Source organism: Macaca nemestrina, chromosome 11 (genome assembly GCF_043159975.1).
Source record: "Macaca nemestrina isolate mMacNem1 chromosome 11, mMacNem.hap1, whole genome shotgun sequence".
In the NCBI taxonomy this organism is placed as follows: Eukaryota; Metazoa; Chordata; class Mammalia; order Primates; family Cercopithecidae; genus Macaca; species Macaca nemestrina.
The window spans coordinates 60,211,628-60,235,454 of NC_092135.1; the positions used below are offsets into that span (position 1 = coordinate 60,211,628).

General features: G+C 34.8%; 1 protein-coding gene across 6 annotated transcripts in view; it reads right to left on the minus strand.

Annotated features, from left to right (window-relative positions):
• The window catches only part of LOC105483334 (potassium voltage-gated channel subfamily H member 7), a 473,655-nt gene that overhangs the window by 20,743 nt on the left and 429,085 nt on the right, over positions 1–23,827 (minus strand). For 4 of the 6 annotated variants that reach the window (XM_071072859.1, XM_011744161.3, XM_071072861.1 and 1 more), the window contains 4 exons: positions 17,455–17,707; positions 13,918–14,123; positions 11,567–11,663; positions 1,913–2,164 (listed from right to left, as the gene is read on the minus strand). In XM_071072859.1, the coding sequence (XP_070928960.1) occupies positions 1,913–2,164; positions 11,567–11,663; positions 13,918–14,123; positions 17,455–17,707 (808 nt within the window). The remainder of the gene's footprint in view (positions 1–1,912; positions 2,165–11,566; positions 11,664–13,917; positions 14,124–17,454; positions 17,708–23,827) is intronic. The other 2 variants (XM_011744162.3, XM_071072860.1) reach the window with 2 other exon arrangements.

Below are 23,827 nucleotides of genomic sequence, written 5' to 3' on the forward strand. Positions count from 1 at the left end.
ATGTCATCTTAAAAATCATTAGGGAATGAAATTTGCAGTGAATGAAGTTTTAGAATTCCCCATTGATTAAAGATATTAATTAGCCAGGCTAACCATGTGTCACACTGATTGAAACTATATGACATCAATTCAATTGACATGCATATTTAGCTATACATTTTCAAGATAATTATTTGAATAGGGATTGCCCCGTAAATTTTTAACAATTAGAATATGTAGATATTAAATTTGTTAGAATATTGTTTTTTGTGTATATGTCCAATTAAAGATAATTGGAAGGCGTAGCAAAGAAAAGTATATGAGGAAGGGCATGAGAATTCATTGTCAGTGAGAGTCATTATAAAGTCAGAAAATCCCCGAATTATATGTTTAATAATGTGCCACTTGAGACTCTAAAACTCAAGAGGAAAACAACAGGCATTTTTATTAGGTTTACATTATGTTGATCTTTGGAGATGGTAGAGATGGTTCAGCAAGCTCTTCAGAACTCGTGACTTCCATGATACAACTTGTATCTATTTTTAGCACTTCCCAGAATCCATTTTCATAAATAACTAAAATGGGACATTTGGTAATCACATTTAATATTCCATTCTTCCATTGTGATAAATGAGGTACTATTTTCACTCACTTCATCAAGATTTTAGATTGTCCAGAGAACACTTGCATATATTCTTAGCTTACTTCAGTGTGGGGTCATGAAAAAAGTGGATGTTACATGATAGGGATAGCAACTCTGGAAAAATATAAAGCCTAAGTATCCTAGATTTAATAAAAGCTTTGTGGCTGAATATGGTACTTTGGAATAATGATGATAAGTAATATTTACTTACTCTGTACTAATGTACTAATTTTGCTATCCTACCAGGCCTAGGACATCCTATTTTTCCTTTTTTTAATATTCTTTTGATGCTTTGTTATGCCTTCCTAAACTTTATATTTTTATACATCCAAGGATATACAAATTATTAAAACTTAAAAAATAAAACCTGTGAGAAAAGACTAACAGTTGAAGATTTTATTTCAGAAAAAGTAATTTACATGTTATCTTAATAACTATAACCTCGTTGGTTAGATAATATTATTCCTCTTTTAAAGATGCATAAGCTGAGTCTTGGTGGGTTTGGTCAAATCATTTACCCAAAGACATAAAGGGAGCAAGTGGCAGAGCTGCACTTGGAACCCAAGCAGTCATTACTGGTACGACTTACTAGCTAGATCTAAAGATCTCGCCTCTGATATGCTAAAATAGTTGTTCTTCCATGTAAGAGTTCTTTAAATTTTCCTGAATTTCTCATTTTTTAGCATGAAATCTGTATCTACTAATCAAGCATTATTACCCAAATCGTGCACATTTTCTATAACAAAATCTGTACATTTGGGTATTCCTTTTGGAAATAAAAATAAAAATAAAATAAAGATCAGAGTTTATTTCAGGGCATTTCTCCACTCTTTCTCATATTCTCTGTAAAATTAAATTTTGTTTGGCATGTATTATAGTGTGATTGCATTGGCCTTTCATACTATAATATTATAGGGTTGGGGGTGAGAATTGGGTACAGAAGATACATATAATGAACCAATTGATTAGCTGTCTTAAAATATTCATTGATCCTCTCTCCCCATTGAAATTACTACAAAAGACTTTCCCATAGTTTTCTACTTGACATTATATTAAGTCTGGTTGGTCACAAAAACCTCTCACGCTATAAGTGTTTGGGAATAATTACCGTTTGTTTTAGAATAGCGCAAACACTTCATAGATAATCTGAAATCTGAACGCTTCGTGAACATTTCATGAAGTTGAAAACGTTTCGATTAACATGTGTCAGTACAGTTCTTAATTTGTAAAAAGTCATCATTTTGTGATTAGCACTGAAGAGAGACCACCTGATGTCTAACTCTGAATTACCTTTGCAAGAGTGACTTCTTTTATCTATGTGCATTCTTCCTGAGGTGGGCACTGTTTCTTCAAAATCGAGCCCAGATGCTTTCCCTATTCCTGGAGAAGAATCTACTATTCCTGAGAAGAGCGGCTTTTGTTCATCATCAATGGAGGAGATGAAAGATGACGATCTGCTTTTTTTCTCTTCAAAGTGTCTCCTGGAACTCTGATAATGTCTTATGGTATCTGCAGAGTCTTCAGGATCATTTGTACTGTTTTCTTCACCAAAATATATCAAAGAAAAGTTATTTTATAGCAGATAATTAAATGTGAGACTGTATGCATATTACACTACCTAGCTATATATAAACTAGCTTTTTCCTATTGAAAATGTAGCTACTTGGATACTTAATGTTTTAAATTCAAGGGTTATTAGATTATCTTAGTGAAATAAAGTATTCATTTCAAAATTAAAAGAATATTTACAATAGTAATAATGTTTATGTCTCAGAGGAAAACTGTATGATAACTTACACAGTTTTTTATATGTTCAACAGTTATTTGTATTCTGAGAATCTGGTACAGTCTTTCTTTAGGGAAATGAAAAAGACAAGGGAAAATATGTCCCAATTTTAAAATATCACCACTATGCAACTTATTATTTGTTTATTTTTAACCTGCATGCCTTATTATCTGTTTTAGCTGCTCATGCATTGCAAAGGTCAAAATTGGAAGCCTCCTTCTAGTAAAAGACTGGCAGGCTGAATTTCAACCTTAGTCTGATTCATGTAATGGCCTTGGCATTCCAGGCAGTTTGGTTGTGTAGCATAATGCAAAGAATATAAAGCTTAAATACAGTAATTAAGGTAGGTTTTACCTAATTACATTAAAGCTGGTAGTGCATATTGGCTGTTTTATACTGAAATGTCAGGATAATTTCAGTCCTGAAGGTTGTGTTAGAACATATTTCAGCAGGAAAAACTCAAAGAGACAAATCCCAGAACTTGTTTCTATTAGTGTCCTGGGGAGACAGTATAATTCTCCATCTGGTTTCTGCTAATAACTAACCAACAAAACTCCAGAAGGTATATCGTTTTCTGGAGAAATGGTGAAGACGGTGTCTCCATCCGCTGTACGCCTCAGCGTGCTTACTTGGTTATTTATAGAAGGCCAAATGAACCGATGGAAGGCCACGCCAGAGAAACTTCCAACTGTTTTTAAAAATTCCCATATGGCAGAGAAATTCAACAAAGATTTTTTCCCTTTATTTTTTTAAATCATAATTTAAAATATGAAAAGTCAGAAAGCAGCCCAAGGTAAAAGCAGATAGAGTTTAAAAATCAGTTTTATGTGAAATTGTTATTGAGGAGTTCATGTTCTGTCAATTAAAATTAAGTCTAGCAAAAGCAGATTGCTTATTTTCTTTAAGATTTCATGCTTGCTCAGTGTCTTCATCATTACTGAGAAAGCCACAGACCTTTCCGATCTCCAACATTACAGACATCATTGATTACTTACTGTTACTTGTATATCCCCACTCAATCACTAATCTAATTGGTTGTAAATATTCAGATCAAATCTTCTTACGAAAAGCTTTTTCTCTTCAGTGTCATTGGCACAGACCTCCTTAAACCTCTAAAATTCCATCTTGCCATCTTCTTCCCAACTTTCTTGTTTTTAACTTCTCCTCTTCTCTAAAGCCCTCTGAAAATTTGATCAACATTCTCTACTTTTTGAACATATCATTTTATTCCTCAAAAAATAATAGTTATAAAGTTTAAGCTAGTAAATGTGAAAAAAAGGAACATTTCATTTTTTCTAAATTATCCTCATACCTGCTTAGTGAATTGCACCAATTTGCTCTTCCTAAGTAAACCTTTTAGTAGTCCCTGACTTGGGAACCAGAGATATTTGAATTAGCTCAGGCCTCCTATTGTTCTCAAAAATGATTTTAATTTCTACACTTTTGTGGAGTGTTTTCCCATCTGCATCAAATGCAAGCTGAATTAACTATTAATTCATCTGCCTCCATTCAAAGTCTGGATAATGCTAACATGGATATTTGTAATGAATGTACATCACAAATTAATAAACCATCTTGTATCTTTGGCTGGAGAGGTCTTGGGGAATCCTTACACATGGTAGAATGTTCTGTTCTACCTACCATGCTGGGCTTCAGTCTTAGTTTACTAACTCATGACTTCATTTTGGATGCTCGTGAACAAGATTCACCAGTTAACATACATTGTTAGTTGAATTATAACTTGCTGATTTCACCTTGGACATGTGTTTACAAAATGTGGTCAGTGAGGAATTACTATCATTTAGTTGTATAGTAAAATGGAGAAAATTACTTCGTATACATAGGACAGAATTCTTTAGCAAAAATTTCAGGTAAAAGCAGAATCAGGTAAAAGAAGAAGACAAAAATTTGATATCCTTGAATTTTCCCCATTGGTAAGGAGAAAAAAAAAAACCCACCTTTATTTCTGTATTCGTTGCTGCTGGACTATCACCCAAACCATATGAACAATTTCTTTGATACAACCCCACTGAAACAACATTTTTTCACTCCATACTAGATAAATTAAAGCTTCATTTTCTGTCACATGAAATGAAAGTTGAAATGACAATCTATTTGTAGGTTAAAAATGGAAACTGTTCAGGCTTTGGCTGGAAAATTGGCTGATGTAATATGTACATGAAATTGGGCAGCTGAAATGCATTATAATTAGCCTCCAGGTACTTCTAAATTTTCATGGGCTGTACTATTTTTGCCTTTTTCCAGTTAAACTGAATTATTTGATAGACATTAAATAGTATCAGGTACTATTTTTTTCTTAATTCTATTTATATTCTATGTAGAAATAATATTCTAAGGAAGGGCAGTTATCTGATTGCATAATCTTTCCTGTTACCATCATTTTATACAAAGAAAAAGCCATGTCTGTTTAATTAAACCACAAATTTGCCTCTGATTCAGAAGACGCAAAACCTTTTTTTTCTCCCTTGCTTCTCTAGGCGAACAGTTCATCTCCTCCTCTTTTTTCACAGAACACAATTCTAAAGCATTTGTGACTCGTCTTACGAGTGTCTCTCTGAGTTTAGAATGAATTCAAGAGCATAGAATAAGTGTCCTAATGGAATGGTTGACCCATTTATCTTAAGAATGATAATATAAAATCGTTCCTTTCAAAAAACCTGGAATAAACATTCGTGCTCACTCCGTCTTTTATGGAGTCTTCCTCTCAGTTTACCATTTTTATTTGTCAGACCCCACAGGGAGACCTAAGCTTTGGTCAAAGACAAGCATTTAAGGTACTCTCTCAGCATTTGAGTTTTAGATTTCCCACAGGTGACAATTTAGAAATAAGTTGAGCAATTCCCAGCCAAATGCCATGAAAAAAGCATTACATTGGAAAATTGGTGTCTAAAATAAGTATTTTTTCATTTAAGATCACACACTTTAGCCTTCCTATAGCTCTAAAGGATATTGAAAGGGGCCTAGATGAATATGTTTTATACAAATACAAAAATTAACAATTTTATAAATTAAAATAAAGAAAAGATGGATATTGGTTTAAAGGTAAAAAGTTTCAGACATGCAAAATGAATAAATTCTGGAGCATTATTCTACAGTATGGTAACTATAGTAAATGTATTATATACTTGAAAGTTGTTAAGAGATTAGATCTTAAATGTTCTCCCCCCCCACACACACACAGTTAACTATGTGAGTGATGAGTGTGTTAAATTAGCTTAAATATGGTAATCATTTCATAATGTATACAAATATGAAAAAAATCACTTTATATACCATAAATAGGTACAACTTTTACATGTTAATTATACCTCAATAAAACTTGAAAAGATCAAAAGATACTTTTATAGATCACTAAAATGGATTTAAAAAGTTAATCATTGTTATTGAAGAAGATATTTCAAAGACATACCAAAGTATAATACCAATATATTTAAATAATCTAATAAAACCAGAATAGAATTATCACTCTTCTATAGAAATAAGTTCATCACTGAATACATTAACCCCTTCAATAATTTTCATAGGATTATTTTATTTTGGAGAAACACTTTTAAAACTTATTGGCTTTTGGATGGCAATGGAAAATCACTAAACCAGTATTACAAAGTGATAGTGTTTATTGCTATCCTTTGAAATACAAAATGTAATGAGTTCAAGACACTTCTACTCTATTTTCTGGAACATTGGATTTTTCCTGTTGAGCATATATTGAAGAGATCATTTTAATAAAATTATATGGATAGGGAAATGAGTAAAGTTTTCTTCCCTACTCTTAGGATGTGCGTATCTCTTGAAAAGCGTTCTTGTTTGTCATCATGCATGCAGAACCATTTATGTCCAATCTTTCACCTTGATTTCCATCTCTTCGGTTGTTACAGGCACATCTTTAACACTGTTTGAATGTTTTACTCTTGTGGCTTTTTTTGTTTTGTTTTGTTTTTCATGTTTGGCAGTTTGTTCTTTACAATGGAGCATATTGCGATAATCTATTAGCAAAAGTAAGAGGATCTTTGGAGCTCTGATAATTGTTTCTTAGCTTTTGGAAATCAAGAGAGTAAGAATATTTCCAGGTTAGGAAGGACAAGCTCAGCATTCTTTAACCTCACAGGTCAATATCCCTTTTGCTAAGAAAAATTATTTTCTTTCTGACGCAATGATTTTTTTCAAGTCCTATATAATTGAGGCTACTTGCTAACTTTATTCTTAAACATTATCTTTATACTTTTGGAAAAGGAAGTAGGAAAAGGTATAGAGAAGGGATATTTGGAAGAGTGGGTTCAGATACTTCTGCAGAGTTCTGATGAGGAACGGGAAGCAAAAGAATAAATTCCAAATCTGTTGTTCTGGGAGAGGTGACCTCAGGTGACATCAATACTTTAGTTAAAATATATACCAATAGGATTTCTCTTAAAATGTATAACATCAGCAAGAACTAATTTTCACAATGTTTGAGGCGTTTCCACACAATAAAACCAATAGAGTAAAAAGTTTCCTCTTCCAGGTCCTCTTTTTTTCTACTCACTACTTGGTACAAAATAGTAAAAATAATTTCTTCAGAATTCTGTAGAAACACTTATTTTTTTCTGCTAAATTAACTAGAAAATATAATGAAGATTGAAGAGGGTAAGTATGCAGACGCTAACTACAATTCGAAGGAATATCTATTTGTCTTCTTGTTAGCCAATGAAGAATTTTCTGTAAAATGTTAAGACAAACTTTTGAGACTAAAGTAGAAATAAACATGAAAAAACTCAGGGCGCTTAGCACATAGTGGGTACTCAACGACAATGGACTCCAAATGAATGGGTGATTGTTTGCACCTAGTTACACTGCTGCCCTCATTGGATTATTCTCTGCCAAAAGGTCACCTCCTAATTAATCATTAGTAGCCACTTTGATACTGTATTTTCTGTTAACAGAAAGCATTGAGCAGAACACTGCAAATATTTGGTCTTATAAGCTCTGTAAGTAAACATACATAAATGTATGTGTGTAGTGTATAATGGCACATTATATATATATACACACACACATACACACATATTTATATATTTTATAATATATAAATTATGTATACACATATGTATATTTATATATCCTGTGCCATTATATATGCTATTTTTACAAATATACCCTGTATTTTATACAACGTACACAACACAAAATTTTAGAAGAATTATTACTTCTACGACCTAATGGATCTGGCTCACACTGGAGTAGGCACAGTTCAACTTTTAAGACCACGTAAATAGAGATGATTTTTCAGCATTTTTTTCATTTACTTCTCTTCTGCCCAGCCACCTTAACAATGCTCATGGCCACTGAGCAGGTCATTGAAGCATCATTTTTATTCTTCACTTTCTGTAATAATATTTTACTTCCATCTCAGGAGCTGTAGCACTTCTTCCTACAACGAACATTGTCATATTGGGGAGGTCCTGGGCACCTCCATGCCAGAATTTTAGGAAGAAAAGATAACTACTTGAAGATACCTTTAAAAATACAGGGTGCTCTCAAATTTCTACCTGCACTTATAAGTCTCTCCTGTAGGGAAGTGGGATTTTTCCTTAGAAAAAAATGTACAGCTCATGAGAACAAGCCACCCTCATCGACAAATTCATTATGTATTCAATATAAGTATATATTTTGTTTTTCAGCTTTCCAGAGGTTCTACATATTTCATTAAAAAATTACGTCTTATTCAATGTGAGCTCTTTAGAACCTTGTGAGAGGCAAGACTGGAAGTGAAGTGGCAGGCGGCAGGCAGCAGGTGTGGATTAAAGCCAGTCAAGTTGCATTGTTCCACTCAGTGGGTAGGGAGTGGCAATGCAGGACTCAACCTCTGTCTGCTGCTAGTGCCCAGAAACAGTCTTCTCTCTGATTCTTGATACCACTGCTGATTTACAGGCAACAGCACTCTTGAATGTCTGCCTTCAAGGTTTCCTTTCATACGAGTAATAAATTAACACTACAAAAATGAATGCATTTCAAGGGAAAATTTCAGTTTCTGTATCCACAAATGGTTCAGCATCAGTGATCCCCTGTACTCTGTTCTTTATATTATGTGTATTTTTCTCCTATATGTTGATGTTACATCAATAACTCTATGATGAATGCTCACCTTAAGAGAATTAGATTTGGATGACAGGGACTAAATTGCTTTCAGCAAATTTTATAATTGCCCGCAGCACCCTGGATTCCTAAAGACTTTGGAATAGGCTCTTGGGCTCTGGTTAACTGTGTTTTCACATTGACCAACTCATGGTTACTTACTGGCACAACCAGGAAACATCAAAGAGCTGTAGGCAGAAAATCCCTTAGCACTTACACTTTATATAAAATTGGTCTCATAGACTAAGCCTGTGATTAAAGGGACAGTATTCAAAATCAACAGAAATGTCTAGTTACATGAGAACAGTACAAATTGTGACATTGCTCTCAGGGCCTTATCAGGAGATAAAAACATTAGATAATTTAGCTTAAGAATGAGGAAACTGAGCGAGATTGAAAGGAGATTTAATAAATCTTTGACTATGTGGAGGACATTATTATATTGACCACATTGTTAACCTGTTTTTCATTTCCAGTGAGATAAATATAAGAGCTGAACTTCAGGATAAGGGATTTAGATGAACTCCGTGGAAGAACTGCTTAATAGTAGTGGTTCTGATTTTAGAAAGAGTCACCAAGAAAATAATTAAAGACCTTGCAGAACAAAATTATCAACTATCTATGAGTAATCTATTGTTCTACAGTCAGCCAGAAGAATCAATAATTAGTCCAATTCAACAAATATTTATCAACCATTGTTTGCTAAAGTAATCTACAGTTTGGCAAAGGCAAAGGAAAAATATATACCAGTAGCCATTGTACAGGGCATATTTTGACAATATTATAAGAAGCAAGTGCTTTGAGAATTCATAGAGAAACAGAAGGTTTACATTTGAGGAGATCAAGAAACGATTCACATTAAATATATCATGGGAGATTGACTTTGTTAAAAATTGAATTTTAGTGGATGAAACTGGTATGGTATGAATTTGTGTGTGTGTGTGTGTGTGTGTGTGTTTTGTTGAGGACAAGGAAGCAAATGAATTAAGGGAATATTATAACCAAAACCACAGAAACAGTGTACATGGTGGAGCGGGCAGTTTGTTTCAACTGAAATGTGGAGCAAGCTAAAGCTAGTAGATGCTCTCCTAGAAAGAGAATTCATTGAGGAGAAAAGAGAGTGAAAAAAAGAACTTGGCATAAGAAGGCAAGAAAAGGGAAAAGAATAAAAAGAAAGATGCTCAAATTCTATTTCATTTATTCTTTCCACAGATATTTGTTGAGCATCTGCTGTGCAGCAAGCACTAAAACTACAGGGGACCAAATATTTTCCACTTCCACAGAACTTATGATCTAGAGGCAGACAACATTGATTAAATAATGATGCAAATAAACCCAGAAGTACACCTGGAGTAAATGTTGCTGAAGAGATGAACTGATGGGGGAAGGAGTGGAGTGATGGGAGTAGTTAAGGGAAGGATATTAGGAGATAAGACTGAAGAGGTAAGTTAAGACCCACCCTAATAAGGATTAAGGGCATAGGATGTCCTTAGAGGGCTTTGAATATGTAGGTGACATAAACATAACTGCATTTAGAAAAAAAATCAACAGAAGTCCAGGGTGGAATAGATGAAAGAGGGGTAAGTTGCATGTGGGAAGGCAAGTTGGAAGGCTGTTTCAATATTCCAGGTGGCAGATTATGGTAGCTTGGTCCAGAGCTGTGGCTAAGTAGTTGGAGAGAAGTTAACCAAAAGGAGACCTAATTTGAAGACTAAATGGAGATTTATTGGAGGTAGCAATAATAGGACTTGTTGCCAGAGTTGCTGGAGAGGTTGTGAGAAGGTTGGCTCCAAGATATCTGGCTTGTACAATTGATTGAATAGAGTCACCATCTGTAGAGGCATGGGAATTGAAGAGGAGACAGGTTTCCAGGGTGCACCATGAGTTCAATTTAGGAAATGTTGAGTTAGAGCTGCCTTTGAGATTTCAGGTAGATGATTTTATAGGCGATTGGATATGTGGGACTGAAGCTCAGGTGGTCTGGGATTAACATGTAAATATGCACATCTCCTATGTGAGGATATAATTAAATGGTGGGCATAAATGGGATCACCCTGAGAAACAGTATGATATAGAATGAGAAGAAAAAGGAGCCTAGGACTATGCCTTAAAAGTCTAACAAATTAACACTGGTGTAGAAAATAATAATCTTGAAATTGTCTTCAGTGAGTTCATGAAGGTGGGAGGAAAATAGGAAGATTGAAGTATTACAGACACAAAGAAAAGAGTATGCAAGAAAAAGAAGGGAATTGGTTCATAGTGAAAGATGCACCTATGGGGCCAAATAAGGTAAAGACTAGAATGTTTGTTGGATCAGCATGAGGCAAGAGTGAAAGCTTCTTCAGGAAAACTTTCTCCCATCTGCCAAGAACAGTTAAATGTACACTCATCTGAGTTCCCATTGAGGAATACCTATTCCTGTTACAGAGCCTACTATTTGAGGGTGTGTCTATCTCCCTCTCTAGGGAAGATGAGGGATGTTCTGCACAACGTATTTCTCAGAACATTGAGTAACTGCTTGAAAATGTGAAATGGTAAATGAATATTTTTTGACTATATGAGCAAAGCATAAAGAATAGTCAGAGAGGCAGAAAAACCTGGAGAAAACAAGAAGTGACAAGTGCCACAGAGTCTGAAGATAAGAAGGACTAACTAATGTGGCCTTCATCCATGTCATGCATGCTTGTAGGGCATGTAAGAGGATTGAGCTCTTGGCCTGAAATGACAGCCCTCCTTCCAGAACACTGTGCTCAGAACGAATTGACTGTCTTTAAAAAATCAGTCCACTCTATTTCTTAATCTGTGATGTCCTTGTGAATATCAGATGGGTTTGTTGAATGATACCATTGAGAGCTATCAATCAGAAACTGGAAACCGGATCATTAGCTACTGAATAAAGCAAAGGATCTGCCCTTCTAAAGCCTGAGTAAAATTTATTCTTGAAATCAGAAGTATAATGAACATTTAAGTAAGAAGGCTAATTACCACATGCTCTACATTTAAACTTTAGGAATGGAATGAATTACCTTTCTCTCCTTCACTTTCAAATGACAATTTCCTTCTTCGTAGTTTACAGTTGTCTCCTTCCGAATCATTCATGGATTGTGATCGTAGGAGATCAGCCTTTGTTAATGAAACATGAAGATAAAATGAAAGATTACTCAATTAGAACATAATGTACTATCAGTAAACTATTTACTATTTCATATCGTTTCAACCATCTTGAGACTTAATTATTAGATTGCAGGCAAACAGCTACAATACCCTGCTCAATACTCGTCTCTTAAATATAAAATACACTGATAGAATAATTTTTAGTACTTTCAACATTTGCTGGGGAAATCATAGTGTAGAAGTTATTTATATGTGAAATGTTTAGGGATGATGTCAACATTTAAAGAAAAAATATTTCTTTATGTGGAATGTGTTTTATGCAACTTGGTAAAGTAAAAATAAGAACAATACAGTTGACCCTTGAACAATACAGGCTTCAACTGTGCAGGTTCACTGATACACGAATTTTCTTTTTCCTCTGCTACTCCTGAGACAGCAAGACCAACCATTCCTCTTCCTCTTCCTCCATAGCCTATTAAATATGAAGATGATGAGATGATGATCTTTATGATAATCTACTTCCACTTAATTAATGCTAAATATATTTTCTCATCCTTATGATTTTCTTAGTAAGATTTTCTTTTCCATAGCTTACTTTATTGTAAGAATACATTTTATAAAAATATATAAAATATGTGTTAATTGACTGATTACATTATTGGTAAGACTTCTAATAAATAGTAGGCTATCAGTAATTAAGTTTTTGTGGAGTCAAAAGTTATATGCAGATTTTCAACTATATGAGGGTTGGTGTTCTGAATTCCCATGTTGTTCAAAAGTCAATTGTAGTAATTTAAAGAACTTTGCATAAATTATAGTATGGCAAAGAAAAATGTATAAACTAGTTAAGATTAGCTATGATGTTTAAATGATGTGGTAATTATCATAAGGTTAAATTTCACAACAATAAATATAGGTTAAATTCCATAAACATTACACTTTGAACCCTTTATTATTTTGCTCCCAGATCCTCCTTCTTCCCTCTCTGGTTCACTCTGTCTAATATTGTCTGTCTTGTAAATAAAAATGGAAGCTCCTGTTTGAGTGCTGACTAAACTTTAATATAATGAAGTTATGAGAGGTAGACACTTGTTACTTTTCAAGGCAAAGTCAGAATGAGGTTGGTGACATAAAACTGAGATTGTGACAAATTACTGAATTAAAACCATTACAGAAACATATGTTCTTAATAACTAGAATCTTTTCCACCTCAATTAAAAAAGATCTTTTCGGTGTTTTAAAAAGAAATAACTATCTGAACTGGTGCATCAGGATATTAAATGGCATCTAGGGGCCCTTAAAATTCCTCTTTCTCTTTTAAGCCTCTCATGGTACTTAGGAATATCTATGACTACAGGAAGTATTAAGTCTACCCCCTCTTACCTAAGTATTGACTTTAGGGTTTTTTTTTCCCCCCCGAGAATATATTAGTTAGCATTTAAATACACTGGCAAGTATCAATCACTCAATATTTGATTTCTGATTTAAAAAAGCATTCAGAATTGGAGTGGAGTTGTGAAATTTTGGGGGGAAAGGGATAGAAAAGGAATAACCTAGTAATAAATTTTGGGTTACAACGTAAGTTTTATAGCCATAGAACAGTAATAGCTCATAAGGGCACATTTTCATAGTAGAAAAGAGTATGGCACATAAGAGCTACACTTGAAGTTCATTCTAGCTTAACTTGCATATACAATTATTTAACTATTATTTCTGTTAAACTACATATTCATTCTATACCATTAAAACCGACAATACTGTAAAACCTGACTAATTTGTACTTCTGTGATTTGGAAATTGTATTAAATAGGAAACTAAACTTGAATGAGGTTAATTTTTTCATTACTATTGTGAAGACACTGATTACCAATGTATAGTATAAATAATAGCTGAGAGACTATTCTAACCTCTGTATAAGATAAACTCGAGCAATTTTCAACAGCCTAAAATCACCCATTTCTAGCAAATAATTGGCACAGTATAAACAAAGGCTATTTTAACTCAAGTGTATCACCTAAGGGCTTCTACAAGGTCAAACCTAGTTGAACTACTTGAAATTATTCAACATATTTGAAAGCAATTAAGCTAAATTTCTTTTCTATAATTCAGAAATTTTAATATTCAGCTGGCCTTTCCTTCCAAATATTCAGAATTTGTAAAGTTTTGCTGCAATAATTTGCTTGATTTTTCAGAAGCATTTGTGCAATTCAAGAATAAACTAACAAGTCAGAAATGTAAACATAAACAAACAGTTAACATATACCTTTGCACTCTCATGCCTTAGGTTGAAAGTCAACTCTAGGTTTGTTAGAAAGTGATCGGAAAACTCAGGATACATATCCAAAACCTCTAACAAGTCTTCTCGCTGAATCTTATGCAAGTCACAGTATGTGAGTGCTCTTACATCTGCATTAGACTTTCCAGGTTTAGCATAAAGATGAACCATTTCTCCAAATATATCATTTTTTCCTAAGAAAATAAAAAGAAAAAGAGGCTGGGAAAGGGAATCCAAACTAATGTTTTCCTTCTAAAAGTAGAAGGGGGTCACTAAACAATTGATCAATCCCTGAAAACCAGACTTGGAGAGCAACGTTCCAGCACCTCAACTAAATGCACATCCTATGTTTGGTGAGTGGAAATTTATCTCTAAGGGTGATTGGTTCTTTTATTTCCTTGTTTTGGTTATTTGGCTAACCATCTAGAATGTAGCAAATATATCTTCAGTCCAGTATGCCCCACTTTGCTAGCAAAGGGTCTTGCCATATAGTATTTTAAAGATATTTTCAGGTAGTTGTACTCTGATTTTTTCAATCTGGGGATATGAGAAAGGCTGCAGTGAGTCAGATTCATGATCTTTCTGTCTCGGGATGGTCTCTGCAGGTGATGCTGAGCAAGGGGTTATGATGGAGCTGTTTCAACACTTAGTGGATTGGTGGAACAATTGGAATACACCTTGTTTCCTAAAAACCACATTTGAATTTGCCCTTATTAAATATGCCCAACTGCTTAATAAATCTAGTTATATTTTCTCAACATATATAGTCCTGCTTTTTGTTATATGGCCTTTGTTAGGGAAACTTGTCCTTGCTCTTCTGTAAAATCTAGGGTTATTTCAGTGTCTAGCTTCTAACGGGCCTTCCCCATCACCTCTGCCTAGCCACATACTACCTGCTTTTCAAGGTCTTATTCCCTGACAAGATAAGAACAACAGCAACAGTAACAAATATTTATTGAGGACCAGTAGGTGCCAGGCACTGTGTCAAATGCTTAGGTGCATTGCTTCAATTTATTCCTAAAATAACTTCATGAAGGAATTGCTAATAATTATCCACATTTTATGAATACAGAAAGAGCATTAAAGTGATAAACTGATTAGCCTAATGTCAACTTCTTAGTTGAATGAAGTGGAGAGAGGGAGAGAACAGCCAGAAGTAAATCCCACGCATCGTGACTCCAGAGTCAAAGTTATTGCACACCTGATACTGTGTATCTAATCTCCTTCCAATGACTTCCCTGAATGTCATGGCCACTTAGATTTTTCTATTTCTGACTATCAAAGTACTTAAAAATTGTACTTGTGGTATATATACTTAATACATACTGATATATTACTTGATTATATAACTTCTAAAGATAATCAATGGCAATGTAAAATAGTACTCTCTTGTATCTATCCTGAAGCTTCTTTTCATTTTTAGAAAAAACTCCTTGAGTATATTATTTTAGATTTTGATAGACAACTTCATGTATACCTTACTGTGGAAGCTCTCAAAGACTTTTAAGTAATAAGGTTCTAATTAGTCAAAAAATGCTGTAATATTCTTGTTTCACAAAAGAATTCAACAATGAGAAATCAAACACTGTATCTTAACTATGTAAGAAAAATTGACATTAGAAAGGATACACTAACCACAGTTTAAATAAATTTGTATCAGCCTTCCAAAAATAGGATAAACGATCATAATTTGTAAGGATTTTAGGGGCTTACATGAAAATAGGGACAGAAAAGGAGTAATTTCCTGACATTCTTTATAGTTTTGGTAGCTCAATATAGATATCATTGTTTTTAAAAAAGACCTGAACTAAATTAAGCCTGGACTTTGTATTTCAACTACCAACATGACTATAAATGAGCCAGGATCTAGCCAGTCCATGGATATGTCTTAGTAGCACTCTAAAATTACTACTTGATAAAGCAAGAAAGCTTTTTACCTTCTTGTAGAAGCTAGGACTGGCTGATTTGAAGATCGGAAACGCAACAAAGCATCCTCCTTCTCTGGCAACAGAGAAGGACAAACTGACCAGGACAAACTGTCTAGGCCAAATCTAGTGAAAACCTAACTTGATTGTGTGGCCTTAAAATGATTTAGAATATGTGTTTATTCTTTGTCAGCTTATTGGTTAGAAAACCAAATTTGGGAAATTTAAAAAAAAAACTAATATAATAAAATTATCAAAATAGATAAGAAAATCACTTGAACATCTTTATTCATGTATTTGAGTTCTGTGCCATGCCATACTCTGGTTCTACACAACAGCAGGGAAAACAGACAACATCCCTGTGCTATTGGCGATAACTATCATATATGAACATCAAAAGCTGAGTGACAGAAAGTCATTGAATTACATGTCCATTATTTAAGTGGAGCTGGATAATCTACAGGGGAAAAAATGCAAATTTTTACAGAAACTAAGGATAGGCGTTATCATAGGGAGAGTGAGGCTTAAACCTTCTGGCTGTATGGTAGGAGAAAAGAAGAATTGACTACACTTCTGCACTTTTCTCTGTTTCCTTTCTCTTCCCCAGTGTCCTAATATTATAAAGAAGTACTACAAGTTCACATGGCCTAAATTTATTTTTTCTTTTCTTTTCTTTTCTTTTCTTTTCTTTTTGAGACGGAGTCTCGCTCTGTTGCCCAGGCTGGAGTGCAGTGGCACGATCTTGGCTCACTGCAAGCTCCACCTCCCAGGTTCACACCATTCTCCTGCCTCAGCCTCCCGAATATCTGGGACTACAGGCACCCGCCACCACGCCTGGCTTATTTTTTGTATATTTAGTAGAGATAGGGTTTCACTGTGTTAGCCAGGATAGTCTCGATCTCCTGACCTCGTGATCCGCCTATCTCGGCCTCCCAAAGTGCTGGGATACAGGTGTGAGTGACTGCGCCTGGCCCCTAAATGTATTTTTAAAGAGGCAGATTAAACATGTGCTTTCTTTTGCACCCAAATCAGTTGAAGTTATGACTAATTTAATCCTTCATCACTTCTATCCCTGGTTGTTAGGTTCATAGGTCTATATTAATTACCTAGTTAAGGACTGTATGATTCCATTTAATCCGACACGGCAGGTAAAAGTGCACAGTGAATAAATGAAATTCATCAAAACATAAACCCAGTTCATGACAGGGCTTTGGCACATGCTAGCAAGTATTTCCTATAACACATATATTTTATTTTAAGGTGTTGAGGGATCAAGCATGAAGCTAAGATCTTCTAACATAAAAAAAGAATATGCTTACTATTTTCCTATATTTGGCCTCAAATGTCTAGGTAGCTGCCAAGAACTGAAGAGAATCATCGAAGCATTTACACATCGGAGAAAAAGTGAGACAGTTAAGAAAACATATTTTCTGCAAGGTTAATTTGGTTTGAACTGAATTTTAAATACAGTTTTCAAATTACCCACCACTCTTAAACTGTTCTTATAAATAAATACATCAGTCTTTTTTTCCTGATCATTTACACTATGCATTATAAGCTAATAACTGAATCTGTCACCATGCACTTCTAAAACACTCACCCAGAATAGCCACCACAATGTCATCTTTGAGAATTTCAATGGAGCCTCTGGATAAGAAATAAAGTGCAGTGAGGACGTCCCCACAGTGAACAAGGGTGTCTCCTGGAGGTGCATGGGTGGTCTTGAACTTCATTGCCAAAGCTCTAAGGCAACCTTTACTTGCCCCCCGAAAGGCTTTGCAGTTTTGCAGCAAGGTCTGGTTGAGATGTAGACAAATGTCTGCTTGTAAGCATTCTGGGAAGCCCTTTAGGACCTGAAGGAAAAAAGAAAGAGTTTCATACTACCAGCCTTCTGGGTGTCTCCGCCTGAAATACAGTCAATTTCTTGCTCACAGAACTGCAGGTGTAGTCATTGTCACGCAGGAGTTCCTACAACTCTTCTACCTCGCCTACCTCTTAATGAATACTTGGTTTGCTAAACATGTCAAAATTTTTAACTCAAATACTTGTTCTCTGAATTAACTGCAGGCATTCAGACTCAATACAAATGCTGTCTCATTAAAATATAATGCCTACAACTTTTCACACTGCTTCTCTTTCCCTGCATTATGTTATGTGGCATACTGTGCACAGATATAATGCAATGTGACAATTAATAAGACATAACTAATGAAAGGTGGTACAACTAGAAAGACAATCAACCTTTTGAAAGAATCTCAAGTCAATTTAGGTTGCCATTTCTGGTATACATCTAAGTTATAATTAGTAAAAATGTTGACCCTGAAATAGCCATGGTATTTGTAAATGTCATATACCATGGTGTGCTATTAGTTTACAGTATTTGAAATATTTATGTCTCATATGCACATTATTAATACTAAATATTTTGATAAGCACTGAAAATAGAGAAAAGCAAGGAGGACAGCAAAAACACTTTAAAAGTGTAGTCCAATATTCAGAAATGGAAATTGCACCAGAATTTGCAGTGCATACATAAGCTTCTAAAGTGCTACTGTTTTGACAACCTATTCAGGGGCTAATTTAAAACTTGTTGAACAGATTAAACAATATCTTGTGACAACTGCTACTCAATCTGAACTGAATAAAATTATTTGTTATTTTCATACAATTCTCAATATACAATGGTTCAAAGACATTCAACTCTTGCTTATCTGTGTCTTGCTATTTTGGGTGTCGTACATAGATTTTAATTTTTATATTAATGTTCTGCTACCAGTACAAGCAGACTCATTTAAATATGCTTTGAGGTGGAGGAATGGGACATTATATAGTGCAATTTATAGTGCAATGATGCAATTTGGGCATTTCCTGTCTTTTTGGATCAACCTTGGTATGCCCTCCAATATAGCTAAAAGTAGCCATGAATTGTTTGTAAGGCCAATGCATTTGGCTCACAGAGGAGCTTCAAATTAAATCATACGAGAAAAAACATACAATTATTACTATTGTTAAATATTCAGGTAAGCACAAGGCTCCTACTGTGTACAGGATCACTGTGTAATGCAAGTGGTCAGACTGATATGTTATAAAGAGGATCAGTAAGATACCTGAAGCATAATAGTCATGATTTTCTGCTCTTGTTTTCTTCACTGTGTGGAATCACTCACAGAAATGAATAGGGAGCATTTTAGATGAAAATTCATAGAACTGAATTCTGGTCATGGATTTGCCCCAGGTTGACTCTTGTACAAGTCACTTCATCAATCTGTGTTTCTCTACTGTAGAATGAGAATCTTTGCAATATTGAATTTAGCCATAATTTCAATAAACTACTCTTAAACAATGTGTCAATTGTTAGACACAGCCCATCCAGCTCAGTGTTGCTATAGGAAATCAGGTTTTCATCCTGAAGAGTCTGTATTTCCTTGCTCAGGTCCCAAAAAAATATGCCTCCTTTTGATAAGAGTTTCTGGGCACTCATCTGTAATCTCTCCCCTTAACTGTAGCTGTTGCGCTTGGTCTACATGACTGGACTCCTTCCAGGTTCCCTGCTTGATGGAAGACCTCTCCTACATGATAACTTGCCTAGTTTTTGCCTGTTTCTGCCTCCGGGTGCTGGAGGCCCTTCCTACTCTTTGTTGGAGTCTTATATCAACTCAGCTTTTCACATGGAACCAGTTGTCTGGGTCACTGATCCCTTCTACCATTTAAACCACTTCATTGGACTCTTTGGCAAGTGATGTAAAACTGGAGTTGAACTAAATTTGGACACAACGTGGTAAAATGCTGGCCACTTTGCTTGAGGGCCAGCATTTTAGAGTGTTGTGGCCAGATTTAGTTCAACTCCAGTTTGGGGGTTGTATAGAATAAAACACCCTAGTTTATACAGGCCTCTGCATATGAATTACTTCTCTTCTCTGACGGCCACTGCTGTGGTCTCTGAGTAATTCTAAGTAACCCCATGCAGATAAAGATGTATAAAGCATTACACCAAGTAACAAATCAAATATATCCATCTGTCTTTTAAGATTCACCTGTAATAAAGTACATAAAGTCATTTTATATTTCACATGAGGAAGATATTGCTATGATTATAGTAGTTAGCATAAGAATACTGAGCCACTGAGACTGTAGCTGCTGTTTCTGGCATTTTCCCTTAAGTATCCTTAAGTAAAACTTAGTATAGAAGAAAAATTGCGTGTGTGTGTGTGTGTCTGTGTGTGTGCATGCACACACGCTTACATGTGTATTCAGGCATGCTTTGAGTTGGAAGAGAGAGAAGAGATAGAGATGAGATTCTCCATTTCCCTGAATGTATTATTTGAGCTATGGAATCAGACAGGCTTGATCCAAAGTTCTAGCTCCATCATTTGCTAGTTTGACTTTGGTCAAATTACTTAACTTCTCTGAGAATCAGTTTCTTTTTTTGGGAAAATTAATTTAATAACATGTATTTCACAGAGTTGTGGCCACAATTTAAATAAGAAAGTGTGTAAACCCTTCGACGCACAAAAGATTTTTAATAGACAATGTACTTTGGACTTCCTCTGTGTTTTTGGTCAGAAATTTATTGTTCCTGAAAAAATTAGTGTATTATTTTTAGTTAGGAATAGAAAACCAAAAATCTACTGTGTTTTCTCTTTGGTCTGCCTGATAGGGTATTCTCCACTAAGTTTTGTGTTCTATTGCCTCAGCAGAGTTTAAATGTTTTGTGCATTATTGCATAACCACTTTAAGAATTCTTTCTCCTTGCATCTCACTATAATTCTTGTTTCCTGTTTCTGGCTTGTTATATGTCCTGCAATACTTGAACTTAGGTTGTCACTGTGAGTAGCCCTAAATCCCTTTTGAAATTAGGTAGTCACTAAAATCAATATGCAGATATGTTCTTGGAATTCCAATAGTTTTAGAATCATCCACAGAGCTTTCAGGATGATTCAGAAAGTTTTTTCTTATTAAATGTCCCCTGCCTCCAACATTCATTCTATTGGAAGTGACAGCCATTGGAAAGGATAACATCAAGTTGGAGGTGCCATAGAGCTGCTGTTGTTACGTGGAGAAGATACACAGATGTTGGCATGAACTTGCCTAGGTTAAGGACTTCTCATATGATGCTAGCCCTCAACAGATTTTCTTAATATTCTTAAGTTAGTCACATAGATCACTGAAGTAAAACTCAATAAAATTAAGAGTCAGTTGTTGAATGTCTTATTAGTTCTGTAGTTTTAACGTCCCAAGTAAGTTAGCAGCTCTAGTATCTGGGTTCTGTCTAAGTAAAGGGACTTTAAAAGGGAGAGTTAAGAGTGGGAGCAATAGTGAAATAGAGGTAGAAGTACATTGAAAAAAGTCTGAAATAAGAGGTAGGTTTAAGAAGATATTTATCCAGGGCACCCCTTTCCATTGGCCTCAGCTGTATTGCCTTCTTGGCTTCCAGTTCATTGTACGTTTTTGTTTGTTTATTTTTAGGGTTGGTTCCTTTGCTAAACTCTCTGACATAGGACCTCTTCATTTATGATTCAGACGCTGACATTTTACCAGGCCTAGCAGATCTGGCTACAAAGAGTTGCTATGTCAATTGCACAAGTACAAACCAGGATGCATGCTGATTTGGTGATTGTTATATCTATTTCCATTATACTATACACAGCTTTCTTGACTGTCCAGCCTTGAAGCTTTGAAGGTACATATCACCTTCCACTGTGCATTTGAAGCCATGGTTTTATTGAGGCAATCTAATTTTAAAGACCAAGAAACACCACCCAGAATCAGTTTCATGGCCTGCAGCTTGAAACAGAAGTTATCATTCTTTTAGCAAATATTTATTAAGTATCTGCTAGATATGGTTTGGATATTTGTCCCACCCATCTCAGGTTGAAATATTATCCGGAATGTCAGAGATGAAGTCTGCTGTGAGGTGTCTGGTCATGGGGGTGGATTCCTCATGGTTTGGTGCTGTCTTCACGATAGTGAGTGAGCTCTCATGAAATCTGGTTGTTTAAAAGTGTGCAGCACCTCCTTCCACTCTCTCTCTTGCTCCTGCTCCTGCCATGTAACATGTCTGCCCCCTTTTCAACTTCTGCCATGACCGTAAGTTCCTGAGGCCTCTGTAGGAGCTGAGCAGATGCTAGCACCATGCTTGTACAGCCTGCAGAAACATAAGCCAATTAAACTTTTCTTTATAAATTACCCAGTCTCAGGTATTTCTTTATAGCAATGCAAGAACAGCTGAATACACTGCTATATGCTAGGCACTATGCTAAGCATGGGAGCATAACAATGAATTAAACATGTCTGAAAATATATCTGGACTTCAAGCCTTTCTCTAAATGCCCAAATTAAAACAAAAAATTACAGTGATAATCTGAATTTCCCACACTCTACTTTCACATCAAATTTGGACATTTATACTGTACATTTACAATACTAATGATTGTTCAAAGAAATTCTCAAGGTAAGAATTAATTTAAGGCAAATAAAAAGTTCTAATTTCATTTTTCAAATACTGGTGATGGGGACAGATTTTAAACATTTCAAGTTCCAGAAAATTTTTTCAAGGCTGCTACAAATCCTTTATCTTTATTATGATATAAGGTCACTGGAATATTTCATAAATGAATTAACTTCCTTTGACTTGAATTTATATGAATACAGCTCTTTGGGACTTTCAAAATCACATCATGACTTACAAATGAGAATTTGATCTTTTAAATGAATATGAAATGCTTTCTGTGATTGTTAAATCAATCCTATAGTTAAGTACTCAAGGACCCCAAATTTAAAGCCATTCAAACACAAATAACCCAACAACAACAAAACAAAATACCGCTATTAAATCAGAGTAAAACTCATAAACGAGATATCACACAAAACAAAGAGAGAGCAAAAATGGAAGTAGTATTTCATACTAAATATCTACCAAATATGACCAGACATTAATTCAGAAGTATTCAAATTTATGTAAAACTTCTCTAAAATGTATATATGCTGACACACACTTAATGACATACAATTATAATATTGTTAATATTCATAATTAGGTAGTGAGTGAATTCAAATTTTCTTGAGCCGAGTAATGAATGCAAAAATCAATGTGTGCCAAAGTTAATATAAGCCTGAACTTCTGATCTGATGTATGTGCTTATCAAAATGACATGTCTTATTAACTTTTAATAAGTAATTCTTTAAATTTAAACTTCTAAATTTATACCAGTAAAATAATTGTAGTATCTATTTTATGTGTTGGAGTGCCAATGGCAAGGAAGTTTAGCTCAGGCCTGTGACAGATTATAATTAAAGAAATATTTCCTAGATTTCAGTCAGTGGAGTCAGAAGGGAGAAATATCCTAATAAATGAAGTTGTTTTTCCTATATTTATATGTCACTATTCTGTCACCTTTCACAGAGAAAAGATAGATATTCATCTTCTTAATCAAATTTTACCTGGCTGCTGATAAAGATAGCCAAATGGATTTAAATATTCATAATGTATTGACAATAAACTATTACTCTTTCCTCAAATTAAAAGTACAAGATTCAATATTTACTGTTTCTAAGGCCAAGTTCCAAAACACTTATGGTGGTTATACTTTCTCGATTCTGTTTGGATAAGTGTCAGTAATTGAGCTGGTTCCTTTTTTTTTTTACATGCCAAAACAAGTCTCTCCAGGCTCCTTCCATAGGATTGTAAACTCCTGTATTTGCTTCTGAAAAGAATCAAAATGTATTCTCTAACAGGTACCCATATCCAGATAGTATGAGAAAGTTTATCTATGTTGTAATGAATGGTTTTTGATTTATTTCACTTAGTATAGTTGCAGAGGGGAGCATTCCCAAAGGCAGGCTGAATAAGGCACATTTAGGAAGTCTGAGTGTAGCAAATGACTCCTCTAAATAGCACATTAATCATATGGATGACTTTGGCGGCTGTGATAACTGACATTAGGAAATTTTCTGGGGAAATTCTCTGGGTCATT